Genomic DNA, 18851 nt, shown 5'->3' with positions numbered 1-18851 from the left:
GGTGCGCACACACACAAACACATACACACACACACACACACACACACACACCATCAGATTCCTCCCTGTCAGAATGCACTCCATCGTAATGATTCATGTGTACACGCAGATCCACTGGTCACCTTTCTCTCTCTCTCTCTCTCTCTCTCTCTCTCTCTCTCTCTCTCTCTCTCTCTCTCTCTCTCTCTCTCTCTCTCGCCCACATGCACACAGCCACCCCTCCCTATCATCTATCTCAGTCCTGTCCTCCTCAAATCCCCTCACACCCAGCTATAGACCCCCTGAGTCCACTCCTCTTCTCCTCTTTCCTCCTTCTGTCACTTCCCCTCTCCCTCAAACTTCACATTGGCTAAACTACTCCACTCCCCATCCCTCCCTCCCCATTCATAGTCCACCTGCACTCCCCTCCCTCTTATCTCCTTCCATTTCTCCCCCTTTTCAACTGCTGTATCACCCCTGACTCCCTCGCCTCGCCTCGCCTCACCTCACCAACCCTCCTCTATCCCAACTCTGTTCTTCATACCATATACTCTCCCTCCCTCCCCATCACTCTTCTTCCCTTATAACTCTACCACTCCCCTCATCTCTCCCACATACTGTATACCCTCTCCTTGGCTCTTCCCCTAAAACCCCTCACCTCCCCTGTCCCACATGTTGCCTCTCCACCTCCTCCCAAAGTACGTCCCCCTTCTCCTTCCCCCTCTCCATCTTTACCACATGTCTTCCCTCTTTCTCTCCCCCTGACCACATGTACTGCGTTACCCTCTCCCCACATTCTCAACACACGTCCCCCCCTCTCATCTCCGTCTCCTCCCCCTCTCTCCTTCCTACCCCCCTCAGGCCCTTCTCTTTAGCTCTTATGCGCTAAATTAATTGGAAAAACAACGGGACGAGAGCCGTTTAGCCGGGGTCACCGTGTAGAGACGCGGCCAGCGCGTGACAGGGTTAATCATCGTCATGACGATGGAGTGGAGGGCTGGCTGGCTGGCTGGGCATGTGGAGGACTCTGCTCCGAGCCTCGCAGCACTCTGTTAGTCCACTGCCCTAGACAGATGACACTCTCTCTTTCACACTGTCTCTCTCTTGCCTTTTCTCTCTCTCTCTCACTCTCTCTCTCTCTCTCTCTCTCTCTCTCTCTCTCTGTCTCTCTCACTCTCTCTCACACACTCTTACTCTCTACTGACTATCCACAGTTTATGTGTGTCCAATAGTCACTTAGTTGCCCAGTTTATAGTTGTAATAAGTGTTACAGACCGTTAGTCTTTCTCTGAAGTAATTGTATTGAAGCCATTTTGTTTTCTGGCACCAGTGGGTGATGGGTATTAGGGTTGGTACAGGTGGTGAATATTGAAGCTAGAATGCTGTTGAAGATATCTATATTCTGCACTCACTTTGCTTAGTGCTGATACTGTTACACTTTCTCAGTGTAGTGTTACAGTAAATAATGTGTGGGTATTGTTTTAACACTGCATGGTGTAAAGCTCAATTTGCATATTTCCCAGGGTGCCTTTTCTTTTCGAGTGAATTCTAAAGTTACCATCCATGACTGCATTTGTTAGTGACAGAGACATTGTTATTGAATGATTTCATTTTAAAGGCCTGTGGCCTATGCAAATGCTAGCATTAAAATATGACACTAAAATACATATATCATTAGGCTTTACTTTGATGGCCTAGTTATACCCTAACACAGTGGTGTTAGGAAACTCCTGAGTTGCAGGCCACATCAGGCCTGCAAGTCACATTATGCTGGCTTGCAAAGTGGTGTGTAATTCCTATTGGAATGTTATTCAGAATGACTGTCATGGTTAGGAAAGTTGATAAGAAGACTACCCAAATCACTTAAACTGGAACAACCATTTCAGTAACATATGCAATAAATCTAACTAACTGACTGGATTAGTTTAGAAAAATGTAGCCATCAATGTACATGCAAAAACACAGATATCCAAAACAATCATAAAAAAATCGACCAAATTTGTTTTAATAATAATCAACCTGCTGTAGAGCATGCTGGGAAATATGATGATGATGGGTGTGGTTTTGATGGGACTGTTTTAATCACCACAGTGTACAACAATAACTCTGATTATTAACAACACTGGGGGTTATTTTACACCAATGAGTGTTAATTTCACTCTTAAAGAGTGAATGTTACACTGGCCAATTTGCTGTGTACACACACACACACACACAAGCTTGTGCCCCGGAGTGGCTATGCCCTCCGCCAATGATAGAGGAAGTAAAACTTTTCTCATGACTCCGAATAGGAGACGTGCAGAACCAATCCTTGAGGATGGAGGTGGTGTCATAGTCAACGTGACCTCTGATACTAAGAGAATCATCAGTTTCATTGACCTTGAGTAACTCGCTAGTCATTCGTTTTCAAGGCTACTGGTTCTCAAGAAACCCCAAGCTAGTCCAGAAGCATGTAAGGTTGCACTCCCAAAATGTATATATTTTTTTCCCTGAATACTCTTTTGCAACCTTTTACTTCAATCAGCTTCCTTTGCATTGTTTCCTGAATAGAAACATCTCCACTTGAGAGGATAAGAGTACTCCACACATAACTGCTACAGCATCACAGAGACCATGTCGTCATGCACTCCACACAGAAGGAAAGAGAGCGCTTGAAACTCCTTGTGGGTTATTTGCCGCAAGCTTGTTGAAAAGTATAGAGGGTGTGTGTGTGCTCCAGTATTTCCGCTCCTCAGAGTTCATTGTTGGCCTGAGCTCTTTCATTAAGGGGCTGTGATAGGGAGGGAGGTGAGGGGACAAGAGTAGCCGGTAGGAGACTTGGGGACAGGGTCCAAGGGTGTAATTGGGATGTTCCGGTCCCCTGGCCTCGTTGAAGATCACTCCGATCCAAACTCTGGGCCCTTCCTTCACATTACGTGACTTACTCTCTCTTTCTTTCTCTCTCTTTCTGTTGAACACTCCTTTCTTTCTTTCTTTCTTTCTCTCTCTTTCTACCTCCCCCTCACCTCTCCCCCTCTCTCTCCTGGGGACCACAGTGACAGGTCAGTCCCATGAAGAGCCCTCAGTGGAGGAGTGGAGGGTCTAATTCACTCTAATCTCCCAGCCTCTTAATGTCTAGGCTGATCTGTGGATTTCTCCTCATCCTCCAGGGAGGGGCTTTGTCTTCAAGGCCATCATTATGAAGTTCTCAAGCTCTCTTAGCCAATTATAAAACTGTGCCGGTATTAGTCGATTCTTCTGAACTTCTTCCTCAGGAAATTCACTCCGGTGTAGCGAGCCAGATTTCTAGGTTCTAATGTACACATTTGCTGTGTAGCGAACAGGATTTTTCATACAGCACATTTTGTTTCACAATGTAGTTTTTGTTAGACAGACAGATATTGTTTGTGGTAATGACTGAGTTCACTACCCTTACCACGTAAAGTTCTTTAGACACTTGAATGTGCCCTAAATACAACCTAAATAGATATCTAATGGGTTTATATCTAATTGATAAATGTTTTTTTGACAGGAATGCATAGTTATGAGAAGTGCTAGCTTCTTTAGCGAGACACGGTGGCTAGTCTAGTGGTGAAAGTGGCCTGACGTTTTGGTCTGATTAAGACACAGTGGTGAAAGCAGCCTTTGATCTGAGGAAATGTCTGTGGAGGGAGCAGGAAGAATGCAGCTCTCTCTTTCCCCCCTCTCTCTCTCTCTCTGCTCGGGCCCTGTAGAGTGCAGATGGAGGGTGATAGTGTCACCATTCATTTGCTGGCATTGCTAGTCGGCTGACTGGGAGTGGAGAGGAGGAACACATGGCTATTTCCATAATATTTCCATGAGCATGATACTTATGTGTGTCCTAAACCATATAAATATTAGTGGGCTAGACTTTTGAAACGTACAGTGCTTTCAGAAAGTATTCACACTGCTTGACTTTTTCCATATTTTGTTTTGTTACAGCCTGAATTTAAAAATGATTAAATGTAGATTGTTTTGTCACTGGCCTACCCACAATACCCCATAATGTCAAAGTGGAATTATGTTTTTGGAAAGTTTTTACAAATGAATTAAAAATGAAAAGCTGAAATGTCTTGAGTACATAAGTATTCAACCCTTTTGTTATGGCAAGCCTAAATAAGTTCAGGAGTAAAAATGTGCTCAACAAGTCACATAAAACATTGCATGGACTCTGTGTGCAGTAATAGTGTTTAACATGATTTTTGAACGACTACCTCATCTCTGTACCACACATACATAAGGTCCCTCAGTCGATCAATTTCAAACACAGTTTCGACCACAAAGACCAGGGACAAAGACCAGGGAGGTTTTCCAATGCATCGCAAAGAAGGGCACCTATTGGTAGATGGCCAAAAATAATAAAAGCAAACATTAAACATCCCTTTGAGCGTGGTGAAGTTCTTAATTACACCTTGGATGGTGTATCAATACACCCAGTCAATACAAAGATACAGGCATGGTGACTTTAAAACCGTTACAGTTTAATGGCTGTGATAGGAGAAAACTGAGGATGGATCAACGACATTGTAGTTACTCCACAATACTAACCTAAATGACAAAAGAAGGAAGCCTGTACAGAATAAAAATATTCCAAAACATGCATCTTGTTTGCAACTAAGACACTAAAATTATACTGAAAAAAAAAACAAATGAGGCAAAGCGATTCACTTTCTGTCCTGAATACAAAGTGTTATGTTTGGGCCAAATCCTACACATTACTGAGTACCACTCTCCATATTTTCAAACATAGTGGTGGCTGCGTCATGTGTGTGTGCTTGTAGTCATTAAGGACTGGGGAGTTTTTCAGGATAAAAAGAAACGTAATGGAGCTAAGCACAGGCAAAAGAGGAAAACCTGGTTCAGTCTGCTTTCCACCAGACACTGGGAAATGAATTCACTTTTCAGCAGGACAATAATCTAAAACAGAAGGCCAAATCTACACTGGAGTTGCTTACCAAGAAGACAGTGAATGTTCCTGAGTGGCCGAGTTACAGTTTTGACTTAAATCTGCTTGAAAATCTATGGTAAAACTTGATCAGCAACCAATTTGACAGAGCTTGGAAGAATTTTGAAAAGACTAATGTGCAAATATTCTACAATACATGTGTGCAAAGCTCTTAGAGATGTACCCAGAAACACTCACAGCTGTAATTACTACCAAAGGTGATTCTAACATGTATTGACTCAGGGGTGTGAATACTTATGTAAATGTGATATTTCTGTATTTAATTTTCAATACATTTGCAAAAATGGATAAAAACACGTTTTCATTACGGGGTATTGTGTGTAGATATATTTAATCAATTTTGAATTCTGGCTGTAACACAACAACATGTGGAATACTTTCTGGAGGCGCTGATAACTTCTATGGAATCTGGCGTCTATATACAACTTCTGATGAGCTTTTACAAAACAGAAGTTTGAATGTCAATCTAAGGTCTTAGATTGACTGTAATATCTCACACTATCAAAGAAGAGTTAATGTACTTATTTCCTCTATATGTTTTTTCTCCCCATTTGTCTGTGTAGGCCTCCTTCGCTGGCCGGCAGCCCGGCGTTCTCCGACATCTCCCTCATCCGGATCTCCCCCCACCGGAACCCCTCCGTGGGGGCTGAGTCACCATTTAACCCTCCGCACCCGTACATCAACCCCTACATGGACTACATCCGCTCGCTCCACTCCAGCCCCTCCCTCTCTATGATCTCTGCAGCCAGGGGCCTCAGCCCTGCAGACGGTAAGTCCCCACACTCACAACACACTAGCTGCTTCCCGAACGCCACCCTGTTCCCTCGAGTGCACCGTGTCGGACCAGTTCCCATAGGGCTCTGGTCAAAAGTAGCACACTATATATGGCCCTGGTCAAATGTAGTGCACTTTATTGGGAATAGGGTGCCATTTGGAGGCTGAAACTCTTCCTCTCATGAGTCCCCATACAGTCATGCATTATGTTAAGGCATACAGAGTCCCACCATATCCGTTGATTCTGATCAACATACTACATACTTTTCTGTAATCTATCTTCCACTTGACTATAAATCCCAGCGCTAGCTAGCTGTACTTAAAACAATGCAATGTTGTACAGTACCACAGAGACCTGTCCCCCTAGAGTCCCTAAGGACCCTTAGCTTTGCAGGAAAATGGTCTACTTTGTTGATCAATAGGTTCAGCTATTAAGAGTGTACAGTTTGATCCCTGTCATGAGGTGCTTCATGTCAAGCAAAGGTCATGACAGAGGTGACTGCATTAATTTACTTGAACTGTGTGCACATGTCTATCTGGCACGTGCACATGTGACTTTCTTTTGGTGTGTGTGTGTGCAGCACGTGCAGCGTGTGACTGTGTGTGCGTAGGGGGAGGTTTGACGGAGGTTCTTCTCTTTGAATCCGGGGATCAGTGGACCTCTGGAGGATGCGTCAGGGAGCAGGGGTCATGTACAGAGAGAAGTAGAGGGAGGCTCGGGTTCAAGGACCAGGGAGGGTGGGGTTAACAAGGGTGCAAATGGGCTACGTCCCGAAATGGCACTAGGGCTCCGGTCAAAAGTAGTGCCCTGCATAGGGAATAGGGTGCCATTTGGGATGCCGGCATGGTGCCCTGCAGGGACCGTTTTGGTTCCAGTCGTAGATACAGACTGGGAAATCAATTACAGTCTGTAGTGCATGTGCTTTTAAACATTCTCAGCAGTGCTGCTCTGCTCCATCCTCCTGGCCTGGACCTTTAATTGAAGCCTGGAGCTCACTTACTGAACAAGGCCAGCCTCCCCCTACCTCTCCCAGGGGCCGTTGGTAATCACAGCGGTGGCTGGCTGTGTTCCATTCAGCTGGAGGAAAAAGTTGAGGTGATTGTATTCCAGGTAGTTGAACGGAATGATACGACCACGTTGTTATGACATTGTCACTATACAAAAACGAAACGATTGTGTGGTGTTCAGCTCATGTGGCTTGGTTACTGTCACCGGTGCAGTCAGCTATGTCGTGTGCCCCAAATGGCACCCTATTCCCTCTGAAGTGCACTACTTTTGACCAATAAGGCTCTGGCCAAACGTATATGGAATAGGCTGCCATTTGAGACATGTCAGGGTCTCCAACTAAGTCCCTCAGTTCACCTCTGATCTACAGGTCCTATTAGGGCTTTCACTGGTCTCCTACCTTGTCCTCAAGTGCCTTTGTGAAGAGTTGGATAGAATGGGGGCACTTCCTCTATGCAGGAACTGAAAGCCTCTTCTCATCCTGGTCTCCCACTCTCAATCGCTCCTCCTCTCAACATGCATGGCGCTCTGTGCTTTAACGCGAGGCTCTGTGCTTTAACGCGAGGCTCTGTGCTTTAACGCGAGGCTCTGTGCTTTAACGCGAGGCTCTGTGCTTTAACGCGAGGCTCTGTGCTTTAACGCGAGGCTCTGTGCTTTAACGCGAGGCTCTGTGCTTTAACGCGAGGCTCTGTGCTTTAACGCGAGGCTCTGTGCTTTAACGCGAGGCTCTGTGCTTTAACGCGAGGTGGGCACTTCGGAAGGGGGTTTTATACCTAGTTTCTCCATTACAAAGGGAATTCTCTGCTAGCGTTGCGTCACATCAAAATGCTCTTTGTGCTACATCAACTGTAAACAATGGGAAATGAGGCAACTATTTGAATCAATCAAACCGTTAATTAACCTATCAGCCTTTTATGTTGTTAGTGTATTGTCGCGCATATAGGTTTTCTCCTGTTTCAGTCTGCACAGATACATTTGAATAATTATGAATTAATTAGCTGAATTGGTGGAAGATTTGAAGTGGGTGGGATTTAGTACCACCTATCTCTTCCTCTTTTTTTCATCTACCTCCCACCATCACTCTCTCTAACCCTCTCACTCCTCTTCTTCTCACACTGGTGGTGATAGAGACTGTGCTTACCCCTCTCATCCCATTGTTGCTCTTAAAGAGGGCCCTGTGACACCACCTACCACCAACTCCCGAGGCACACTGAGCTCCTTCTCCTCCACGTCAAATGCCACACAAGTCCCCCATCCTCCCCACCCCGCTTGCCCCCAGGATGGCACTACCCATGCCAGGAAATTCTGCAAAGCCCTTTCTGCGTACGAATAGAGAATGAGGCACATTACAGTTGAATGCAGAAGCAAAGCTAAAGCGGAACAACGAAGACAATTAAGAAACTCCCCCCTCCACTTAAGACATAATACCCAAACCGAATTAATTTGGGAATTTCTTCTTCCATCCAGTGAACCAATCAGCGATGCATATTGCCAGGCATACAGGCCGGCCTTGAGAGGAGATCTTTCATCCCGCGTTTAATTTCTTTATTTATTTCTTCTCTTCTTTCTTTAAAATGGGAAGAAAAATAGAGGAATTAGCCGTAACACTTTGTGGGCTAAACTGATTTCATATTTGCATCCAAAACCACAGTGTCAGTCTTTTGTTCTCTCTCTTCTCTCCCCCTCTTTCTAGCCTTTTCTTGGTTGGGATATTTGCATATGGAAGAACGATTCCAGATGTTTATTTTTAGGATACGGTTCAAGGACTTATAGCTCTCTATAAGTAAGGGAAGAGGTTGGAAAGAGAGGCAGATTCAGAGGGGGAGAAAGAGAGAGAGAGGGAGTGGAGGAGAGAGAGAGAGTGATGGAGATGGAGAGGGGGCAGATTCAGAAGGGGAGAGAGAGAGAGAGAGAGGGGGAGTGGAGGAGAGAGAGAGAGAGAGAGTGATGGAGATGGAGAGGGGGCAGATTCAGAGGGGGAGAGAGAGAGAGAGAGAGAGAGAGAGAGAGAGAGAGTGGAGGAGAGAGAGAGAGTGATGGAGATGGAGAGGGGGCAGATTCAGAGGGGGAGAGAGAGAGAGAGAGAGAGAGAGAGAGAGGGAGTGGAGTGGAGGAGAGAGAGTGATGGAGATGGAGAGGGGGCAGATTCAGAGGGGGAGAGAGAGAGAGAGAGGGAGTGGAGGAGAGAGAGTGATGGAGATGGAGAGGTGGCAGATTCAGAGGGGGAGAAAGAGAGAGAGAGAGAGGGAGTGGAGGGAGAGAGGGAGAGTGATGGAGAGGGGCAGATCAGGGGGGCAGAGCTAGGGGGAGGAGAGAGAGAGGAGAGAGAGGATGGAGGAGAGAGAGATTGATGGGAGTGGTCAGAGTCAGGTTGATGAGAGAGACGGGGAGAGAGAGGAGAGAGAGGAGAGAAGAGAGAGAGAGGAGGAGAGAAGCAGAGAGAGGAGAGGAGAGAGGGAGAGAGAGAAGAGAGCGAGTAGAGGAGATGAGAGAGAGGAGAGGAGGAGAGAGATAGAGAGAGAGAGAGAGAGAGAGGAGAGAGAGAGAGAGAGAGAGAGAGAGAGAGAGAGAGAGAGGAGGAAAGAGAGAGAGAGAGAGAGAGAGAGAGTGATGGAGATGAGAGGGGGCAGATTCAGAGGGGGAGAAAGAGAGAGAGGGAGTGGAGGAGAGAGAGAGAGTGATGGAGATGGGGAGGAGGCAGATTCAGAGGGGGAGAAAGAGAGAGAGAGGGAGTGGAGGAGAGAGAGAGAGTGATGGAGATGGAGAGGAGGCAGATTCAGAGGGGGAGAAAGAGAGAGAGAGGGAGTGGAGGAGAGAGAGAGTGATGGAGATTGAGAGGAGGCAGATTCAGAGGGGGAGAAAGAGAGAGAGAGGGAGTGGAGGAGAGAGAGTGATGGTGATGGAGAGGAGGCAGATTCAGAGGGGGAGAAAGAGAGAGAGAGAGGGAGTGGAGGAGAGAGAGAGTGATGGAGATGGAGAGGGGGCAGATTCAGAGGGGGAGAAAGAGAGAGAGGAGGAGTGGAGGAGAGAGAGAGAGTGATGGAGATGGAGAGGGGGCAGATTCAGAGGGGGAGAAAGAGAGAGAGAGGGAGTGGAGGAGAGAGAGAGAGTGATGGAGATGGAGAGGGGGCAGATTCAGAGGGGGAGAAAGAGAGAGAGAGAGAGGGAGTGGAGGAGAGAGAGAGAGTGATGGAGATGGAGAGGATGCAGATTCAGAGGGGGAGAAAGAGAGAGAGAGAGAGGGAGTGGAGGAGAGAGAGAGAGTGATGGAGATGGAGAGGATGCAGATTCAGAGGGGGAGAAAGAGAGAGAGAGGGAGTGGAGGAGAGAGAGTGATGGTGATGGAGAGGAGGCAGATTCAGAGGGGGAGAAAGAGAGAGAGAGGGAGTGGAGGAGAGAGAGAGAGTGATGGAGATGGAGGGGAGGCAGATTCAGAGGGGGAGAAAGAGAGAGAGAGGGAGTGGAGGAGAGAGAGAGAGTGATGGAGATGGAGGGGAGGCAGATTCGGAACGTGTTGCTGTTTCTTTATGCATGCAGATCTGGGCAGATCTAGGCCTTTTGTTTCTCATGGAGTTTTAAGGAACAGTGTGAAAGAGCAGGTTGAGTATCTGCATCCTGCAGCCCTGCTATACTCCATAACACACACCCCTAGACTTACCCATTGGCAAAACAACATCGGATGAGATATGATATGCATACCTGCATGAATGAACAATTCTGTTTAAAACCAAGACGTACAGTACTGTAAACTCTGAGTAAGCAGCTTGAAATCCCATCTGGGACCTAGTACACTACTTCAAAGCATGTCTGCGTCCCAAATGACACCCCATTCCCTATATAGTGTACTTTGGAATACAGATCATGCTCCTCATACATCAGTTCTGTTCCACTCTATACATGGTGTTGCTAATGTGCTCATTACATTACATTACATTACAGATGTGCTGAGTGTTCATCTACTGTAAGTTATCATGTATTTATTTGCAGGTGTTTTGTGGTAGGTGTTTCAGGCCTCTCTTACGGTGTCATTATCTCACCTAACATGCATGTCTCCCCCCCCTCTCTCTCTCCCTCTTTATCTTCCTGTCCTATCTACCTTCCCTTCACCTCCTCCCCCCCTTCCTTAGTCCCTCACACAGGCCTGACCACTGCAGAGTACTACCACCAGATGGCTATCCTGGCGGGCCACCGTAGCCCCTACACGGACCTCCTCCCCTCCGTGGCCTCCACGGCCGGAGCCACCAGCAGTGCCCTGCACATGGAATATCTGCAGGCCGTGGAGAGTAAGTCTGCACTGAGCTCAACATACTGACCCAAACGTTCAAATTCAGTGTGTGTGTGTGTGTGTGTGTGTGTGTGTGTGGGGGGGGGGGGGGGGGGTCTCTGTGTGTCTGTCTCTGTGTGAGTCTGAATATTACAGATAGTGCAGGGAGAATAATACACCTATCTACATCAATCTGTTTTAAATGGAGCAAAACAACAATCCTACCAAACGAGGAAGGAGTAGCAAGAGATTCTAAACTGACATGATTTAAATGAGCCATTGTCATGATGTGCTGGGCTCAGGCCTGCCTGTGCAGAGGACTTATGCTAATGAGTTATTTTAAAGTGTAAATAGGAAATTAAAGGCACATGGAATCTTAGGGAAGGTCGGACAGACTCACCCCTCTCGCTTTGATGAGAAGGTATTTAGTCAGCCAGCCGTCGCTTTCATGGAAATCCGGGGTGAAATCACCCCCCTATTCCTCCGAACAAACTAATTAAAACTAGCCAAACTTGCACGGCTATCAGAAAATTAATTGCTATTAACTGGGAATTGGAATGTCTCACCATTCATCATCACAGGGAGAAATCCTTTCTTCTGTGTCAACGTTTAAGATTAATAGAGTGAAACAAAACAATTAGGGCCACAGTTTCAAATGGGAGATGATGCCGTGGCTATGCTAGCTCTTCACTACTTCACAATCGCCTGTGATCATTGCCAGTAATAACTCGTTGTGTTTCAACAATGTGTGTTCCACACACACGCCAGGAAAATTAACACTTTAAAGCTCTTCCTTTGTGATATATAGATTTTAGAGGAGAAAAAGGCATATAGAGTGTGGCGTTATCATATCAAGAGGTTTTGGCTAATAATGGGGCCTAGTTGCGTCGAAGCTATCATAGTTTCAGTCAGTCTACTTCACATCAATGTAATTAGCTTAGGAGAGAGCCTGCTTAATGAAACAATGGTGCTGTCCTGGCTGTTTGGGGCTTCAATGGACCATTGTCACATGTTTTTACGCTCTAATTAGCTAGTGCTATTAGCTAGCTCTAATAGTTAGTGCTATGCTAACATCTGTATTTGAGCTGTATAATTAGCTATTTGGCAATTTTTCTATTGCAATAGTTTGTTGTGTTTTTTACCTGAGGTAATTGTAAGCTTACTGATCAAAAGGTCCCATCCTGTCCTTCCAACCGCCCCTTGAACCCTAAGAACGACAGTGTTTTATTTAATTCAATTCAGTTGAGGTAGTGGTTGGACAGTATAGCTGTGCTAGTTTTCATATTGCTGCTAATTTATGCCCATGATTTATCATGTAGGGTATATCCAGTGTATTGTTTAGAGGAGGAGGAGGAGAGGAGATGGGGAAAGGAGAGGTGTGAGAGGGCCAGAGGCCTCTTAGGTGGCCCTATTTTGGGGGTTTTGGGCTCCAAGCTCATGGTTTATTTTTACTGCCGTCAGTCAGTCTAGCCTGTCTGGCCCCTCCCTGTCCCGTCCGTGTGAATTAATGACGCTGTGCCTAACCAGCCGACCCATCCATAAATCACGGGGAAATTAGAGGGACACTCCGGCTACCCCGCTACGGGCCACGACGCTCCCCTCTCCCTCTCTTCTACCTCTCCCTCTCCTCCTGGTTGGGCCATTTATCATGTGGCTGCAGCATTAATAAACACAACTCCCAGGAGGCCCATGCTGTGATGGGACAGCCCCCCCTCCTCTACCCCCTCCGCGGTTCATTCACCCCCCCTCCCCATCCTAACTCACCACAGGTGGAGGCAGTCCCTCACCCGTGGACGAGGGGCGTAGTTTTTAGGAGGTTCGTTACAGAGAGATGCGTGGGGGATGTGGTTTGTGAGAGCATGCCACAGGTCGACCAGGGGGTAGGAGTTTGACTGAGAAGTGTGGCTATCGCAGGTTCACGAGAGTCGGTGTTTGGGTGAATACAGCTGGATTTCCGAGGAACAAATTCCTCAAGGTGTTTGTATATGTGAGTGTGTGCCCCCAACCCCCGTCAAAGAGACAGAGGCAGGTTTTTATAGAGGCCAGAGCAGAGATAATGTAGAGAGGTTCCTCTCTCCTCTCTTCCTGGAGCTCCATGCTCTAAATACAGGCCTGCGTATGCCAGAAACTTCACCACACACACACACACACAGTCAGACACAGACACGCAAACACACACACACGCATATGTACAACTGATTTCCATGTGAATGGATGCCTCCGTAATCGCTGGATGTGTCAGGCGAGAGCGAGCGTTTGAACACGAGGGAGGGAAGGATGGAAGGAGCGAGAGAGGGAGGAAGGGAGTGAGTACAGGGTAAGCTGGTTTTGTTTGCCCACGACAAAATAGAAAAGGAAAAACAGCTGAAATGTTTTTCCCTACCGAGTCTGAGTCACAAAGTCATTGTGTCAGTTCACGCACAAAGCGCAACGTCCCCGCAGCGTCTTCTCCCTCTGGTTTCTCCTCCCTCCGCTTCTTTACTTCTCCCTCTGGTTTTCCCTGTCTTGTTTGTGACATCTCCGAGTGAAAACACAACAAAAGTCATTTCTTAATCTGTACATGCGGCTCATTGTGTGTGGAGAGAGAGAGAGAGAGAGAGAGAGAGAGAGAGAGAGAAAGCAATAGAGAAAGGCAGTGTTGTTGGCTGCTTGGTACCTTTTCAAAGCCACTCATAGTAATTCCATTCAAGATTGACTGCATTTGAGTACTTGATTGCCATAACCCAGTCAGTAAAGAGCTTTGACATAAAAGGCATCCCTGTGTTGTCTTATATGAAGTTCATCCCTTGTCAGTTGCACACTTTCATTCAAAATAGCCTTTTGTGAGATAACCTTTTGTTTGTTGATTGGATTGAATTAGGTATGTCTCAGTCAGTGAAGCTCAGTCTATGGCCTCTCTATGTTTGTCTGTGGTTAAAGCCAAAGTAGGCTACAATGCTATAAAAGCACTCAAAAAGACAAGACAAACCAATAAGACAAGCCAACAAATAAACATACAAAACCCGTATATGATAAAACACAACAGATGAATTAATCTCTCTCTTGCACCTAGTAAGTTTCTATCCAAAGAGGTTCTGTGGACTGCAGCTTATTTGGATCTAATGTCTCTACTCTACTGCCGTCCTCTCCTGCAGGCTCTCGGTTCCCCAGCCCCAGGCTGACAGCGAGGCCCAGTCGGAAGCGGGCCCTGCCCATCTCTCCCCTGTCGGAGCACAGCTTCGACCTACAGACCATGATCCGTAGCTCGCCAAACTCCCTGGTCACCATCCTCAACAACTCCCGCTCCAGCTCCTCCACCAATGGCTCTTATGGACACCTCTCTGCCGGAGCCATCAGGTATGGGATAAGGCCTGCAAAATTCCAGTAACTTTCCCCAAATTCCCAGTTTTTCCAGAAATTCTGGTTGGAGGATTCCCGGATTTCCTGCTTATTTCAGCGATTTCTGAAAAACCTGGGAATTTTGGGAAAGTCAGGTATGGGATGATAAAAAGGGCCAACATCGTACACAAACATATCTTTCGGTCACTCTGGAGGACTGTGGGTAAGGGGATGGAGGGCCTGGGGCAGAGCCTATGTTTGTGTGGGATGTTGTTCTAGTGGAGGCGGGGGGGATGTATTAGGATGTGGTGGACCAGTGAGGTTTCCCAAGGAAAGGCAAACAACATGGGAGGAGGGCTGGCTTAGAGTCAATAAAGTTGGCTATACAGCACGGACAGATTTGTCACCAGGCTACTGTGTGTGCGTGTGTCTCCTCTGCGCCCCATCTCCTGGTGGGCCTTGTTCACCTATTTACCCAGTCTCCCTGGAGGCATGTGTCAGTCATCCACACACCCTGCCAAACACCACCCCCCTGATACACACTATCACCGAAATGACAGAGAAAGAAAAAGAGAGAAAAAGAGAGAGGGAGATCCATACCCGGAGCCATTGATCAGCGATCTGAAAAGAGAACCTGATCAATCACAAGCCACTGTGGCCCATGTGACAGGGCCAATGATAGGGCCCCCAGACTGATGAGTGATATGACAAGCGGATGGGCCCCCAAATGCGTCTCGGCCCATTGATTTCCACTCGGTGCCTGTAATAAGCTCAGCAGACATATGGGTCCGGGCTGAGGCTGAGAACAGGCGTGAGGCAGGCAGAATGAATGGAGGCCCACCACGCGTGACTGCTATTGAACTATAGAGACTTGTGTTTACCTGGCGCTACCTCTGTTTATAGAGAGAGCTTTTACAGGACGGTGGGCGGTTTGGATTCTGTTTTAATCTATGGTGTATGTAAACACCCTAACTTTAATGTAGATCTATGGGGAAGGAAGGGTACCCGTGATCTAGGTCTTTTTACAGTAGGGGAAAGCTAGCATGCAGACTGTGCAATGTGAAGTGACTGTAGTTATAGACTAGGCCTGATTATACTGTTGAGTTTGTACACAGTGGAGAGATGATGTAGTTTCACTAAGGTTGCACATTTCTAAGGTTCCCTACATTTTTATCCTTCTGATTCCGGGAATCTGCAAATAGGGATTTCCAGAAAACTGTAGAATTTTTTTATATATATATATATATATATATATATATATATATATATATATATATATATATATATATATATATATATATATATATTTTTTTTACATTATTTGTTTACCTTGATTTTACCAGGCATGTCAATTAAGAACAAATTCTTATTTACGATGACGGCCTGGCAAGGGACCACAGCAGCAATTTACGATGCTAACAAGCTGAACATTCATTGCCAGGGATCTGTCTTGGGCCCTGTGGCTCCAGTGTTACAACAGCATCACAACTCCCGTCAGATTGTCCTCAGGGATGAGGAGCTAGCCCAAAAAATCTATTTATTCACCCTCTCCCTTTGTTTTCCCCTCGTTTTGCCTCGGTGCCATTGCAATTTCAAATACATCAGAATGCATTTTCATAGAGGTACAGTAATTGATCATTTGATAAATATTGATAATGGGAAAGGTTGTTTTAAAAAAAAAATCCAGCACCTGCACAAAGTCTTGTTGTATGTTTCTCGTCAACTAAATACTAATCATGATATTGTTTCCCTCCAGTCCGGCTTTGAGTTTCGCTTATCCTCCCACTCCCGTGGCACTTCAGATGCACCAGCAGCTGCTTGGTCGGCAACCAGGGATCGTGGGTTCTGCATTCGGCCACAGTCCGCCCCTCATCCACCCCTCCCCGGCCTTCGCCACCCAGCGTCCAGTCCCGGGCATCCCTCCCCCTGGCCTGACCCCCAGCGAGCGCTCCGTCATCTCCAATGACTCCTCTCAGGTGAGAGACTTCTCCCTCCACCGTGGCAGAAGCCTCTGCGATTCATCATCACAGGTAATAGATAGATAGCGCTGCCATGTGCTAGCCGCGCGCTAGCAGCGTCCCGGGTAGCCTAAACAGGTACAAGGCACAGACAGGAAGAAGTAGAAACAGGCCACTCCGTGCTCTGGCCTCATGGGAGTGGGGGGTCCCCTGGATGTGTTGTTTTGGACTGGGAACGTCGTTCCGGAACGTTCTGTTTCACGTGAGAAACAACAAGGGCCTTGTTAGCATAGGATCCCATCACTGACACCATTAATCACACAGGAGGAATACAAGGATTAAAACTGGAATATTGACATGGATGGATGGATTCCACAGTGTTTCCCTTTACCTCTCTCCATTCCTAATGTATGTGGCGGCTTGCATTTCAAGCAAATATTCAATTATTCCTTTTTATTTATACCTTCCAATTTTGGGGGGATTTTTTTCAACATGGCATCTGGTACGTTCTTCACCCTCTGAGGTTCCTAGTTGTGTTAGAGAACTATATAAATAATCTTCTGAAACCATTCCACCATTCTGTCCAACTCTGGGGAAACAACCAGAATCATATACTACCTTGCATTTCATATACTACCAATTTCATTTGTTCTATTTCTCCAAATACAAAAAATGCAATTACGCTCTGTCTATTAGCAGGATCTCAGTGACTCTAGTGTCAAGATGTCTCACTGTTAAATGGAAATGACATTCCATATTCCCGGAGTAAACATTCTAACTAAGAAGTCTAATTACACAGACGCGAGCCAAGGAATCTTTCCAGGCCAGTTCAGCTTTCCTTTTTCCTTTTTTATTTCTGGCTCGCCTGCCTTGTAACAGGGAACTCCCCTTTGGCTCTCAGGGCCAGTCAGGCCAGAGTCAGGTCATCCAAAGGTGAAGCCGGATAGACAACCCCCGTATAAAATCTCTGGCTTATTAAATTTCCTCGAATTTAATAGTCAACAAGCTGTATTATGCTCCCTTTTAGTAGGATAAACTAGATCCCTTGAACAGTATCAAACAGAATGTAATCATACAATTGAATGCAAATGTTAATTTATGCTCATCATTTATGGTCATTCTATCATAAAGGATGTTGAAGTGAAGTTATTGTGGTTGTTCCTACAGACCAAACCCACTAGTGAGTCAGCGGTGAGCAGCACTGGGGACCCCATGCACCACAAACGCTCCAAGATTAAACCGGACGAGGAGCTACTCAGCCCAGGGGCCGTATGTTGCCAGGTGAATTTAACTGCTCCACCATTTGTCATGTAGTCCAATGAACAGATATCCTTATCCAGTATTAGAAAAAGGGGTATGCTTATGGTATTATATGCTAGAAGATGAGATGAAGATAATGAACAGAATTGATGGTTTTACTGCGTCGGCAGCCGTAGAATAGGATGTGGTGTTTGTACTGTTCAATTCTGTTCACACAACGCATAAACAGGCGTGCACACACACACACACACTCAGTCATTCACTCAGACGGAGAGCTTTGGGGCCAATTATGTGACGTACTGTAAAAGTATTTATTTATTTGCCTGTTTCATTCGGCTGCTTGTTCGGGCTACCGCCTCAGAAGCGATAAGCCACATTGATCTTGGCGACACCAGAAGGAAATTGTTTTCCTTTTAATCAGATGCTTAAGTGAATGGAAAAAAATGAAAGAGAAATTAGACTGCATGTTTTCTAAAGGGCTCTCTGTGCGCTTGTGTCTGGAATGAGGCCTCTAAAGGGACTCTGTGCGCTTGTGTCTGTAATGAGGCCTCTAAAGTGACTCTGTGTGCTTGTGTCTGGAATGAGGCCTCTAAAGGGACTCTGTGCGCTTGTGTCTGGAATGAGGCCTCTAAAGTGACTATGTGCGCTTGTGTCTGGAATGAGGCCTCTAAAGGGACTCTGTGCGCTTGTGTCTGGAATGAGGCCTCTAAAGTGACTCTGTGCGCTTGTGTCTGGAATGAGGCCTCTAAAGTGACTCTGTGCGCTTGTGTCTGGAATGAGGCCTCTAAAGGGACTCTGTGCGCTTGTGTCTGGAATGAGGCCTCTAAAGTGACTCTGTGCGCTTGTGTCTGGAATGAGTCCTCTAAAGGGACTCTGTGCGCTTGTGTCTGGAATGAGGCCTCTAAAGTGACTCTGTGCGCTTGTGTCTGGAATGAGGAATCTAAAGTGACTCTGTGCGCTTGTGTCTGGAATGAGGCCTCTAAAGTGACTCTGTGAGCTTGTGTCTGGAATGAGGCCTCTAAAGTGACTCTGTGCGCTTGTGTCTGGAATGAGGCCTCTAAAGTGACTCTGTGCGCTTGTGTCTGGAATGAGGCCTCTAAAGTGACTCTGTGCGCTTGTGTCTGGAATGAGGCCTCTAAAGTGACTCTGTGCGCTTGTGTCTGGAATGAGGTCTCTAAAGTGACTCTGTGCGCGTACAATGGAAGCAAGCCTGTAGACTCAGAGATCCACATTCGGTGAATGAAACTCTTTTCTCTGTTCTCTCTCTCACACGCTCTCTGTTTCTCTCTGCCTTCCTCTGCCATTGCAGGTCGGTACTAGCAGTAG

At 46.4% G+C, this 18851-nt stretch overlaps 1 protein-coding gene across 3 annotated transcripts in view; it reads left to right on the top strand.

Moving 5' to 3' along the window:
* Window positions 1-18851, top strand: part of LOC115195730 (transcriptional activator GLI3) — a 136569-nt gene that overhangs the window by 94725 nt on the left and 22993 nt on the right. Inside the window, exons 5-9 of one of the 3 annotated variants that reach the window (XM_029755900.1) lie at window positions 5509-5714; window positions 10853-11008; window positions 14124-14325; window positions 16064-16283; window positions 17433-17546. In XM_029755900.1, the coding sequence (XP_029611760.1) occupies window positions 5509-5714; window positions 10853-11008; window positions 14124-14325; window positions 16064-16283; window positions 17433-17546 (898 nt within the window). Of the gene's footprint in view, window positions 1-5499; window positions 5715-10852; window positions 11009-14123; window positions 14326-16063; window positions 16284-17432; window positions 17547-18851 lie in introns of all 3 variants that reach the window. The other 2 variants (XM_029755901.1, XM_029755899.1) reach the window with 2 other exon arrangements.

Source organism: Salmo trutta, chromosome 6 (assembly GCF_901001165.1).
Source record: "Salmo trutta chromosome 6, fSalTru1.1, whole genome shotgun sequence".
Taxonomy (NCBI): domain Eukaryota; kingdom Metazoa; phylum Chordata; class Actinopteri; order Salmoniformes; family Salmonidae; genus Salmo; species Salmo trutta.
This window is presented reverse-complemented; position numbering and strand designations above follow the sequence as displayed.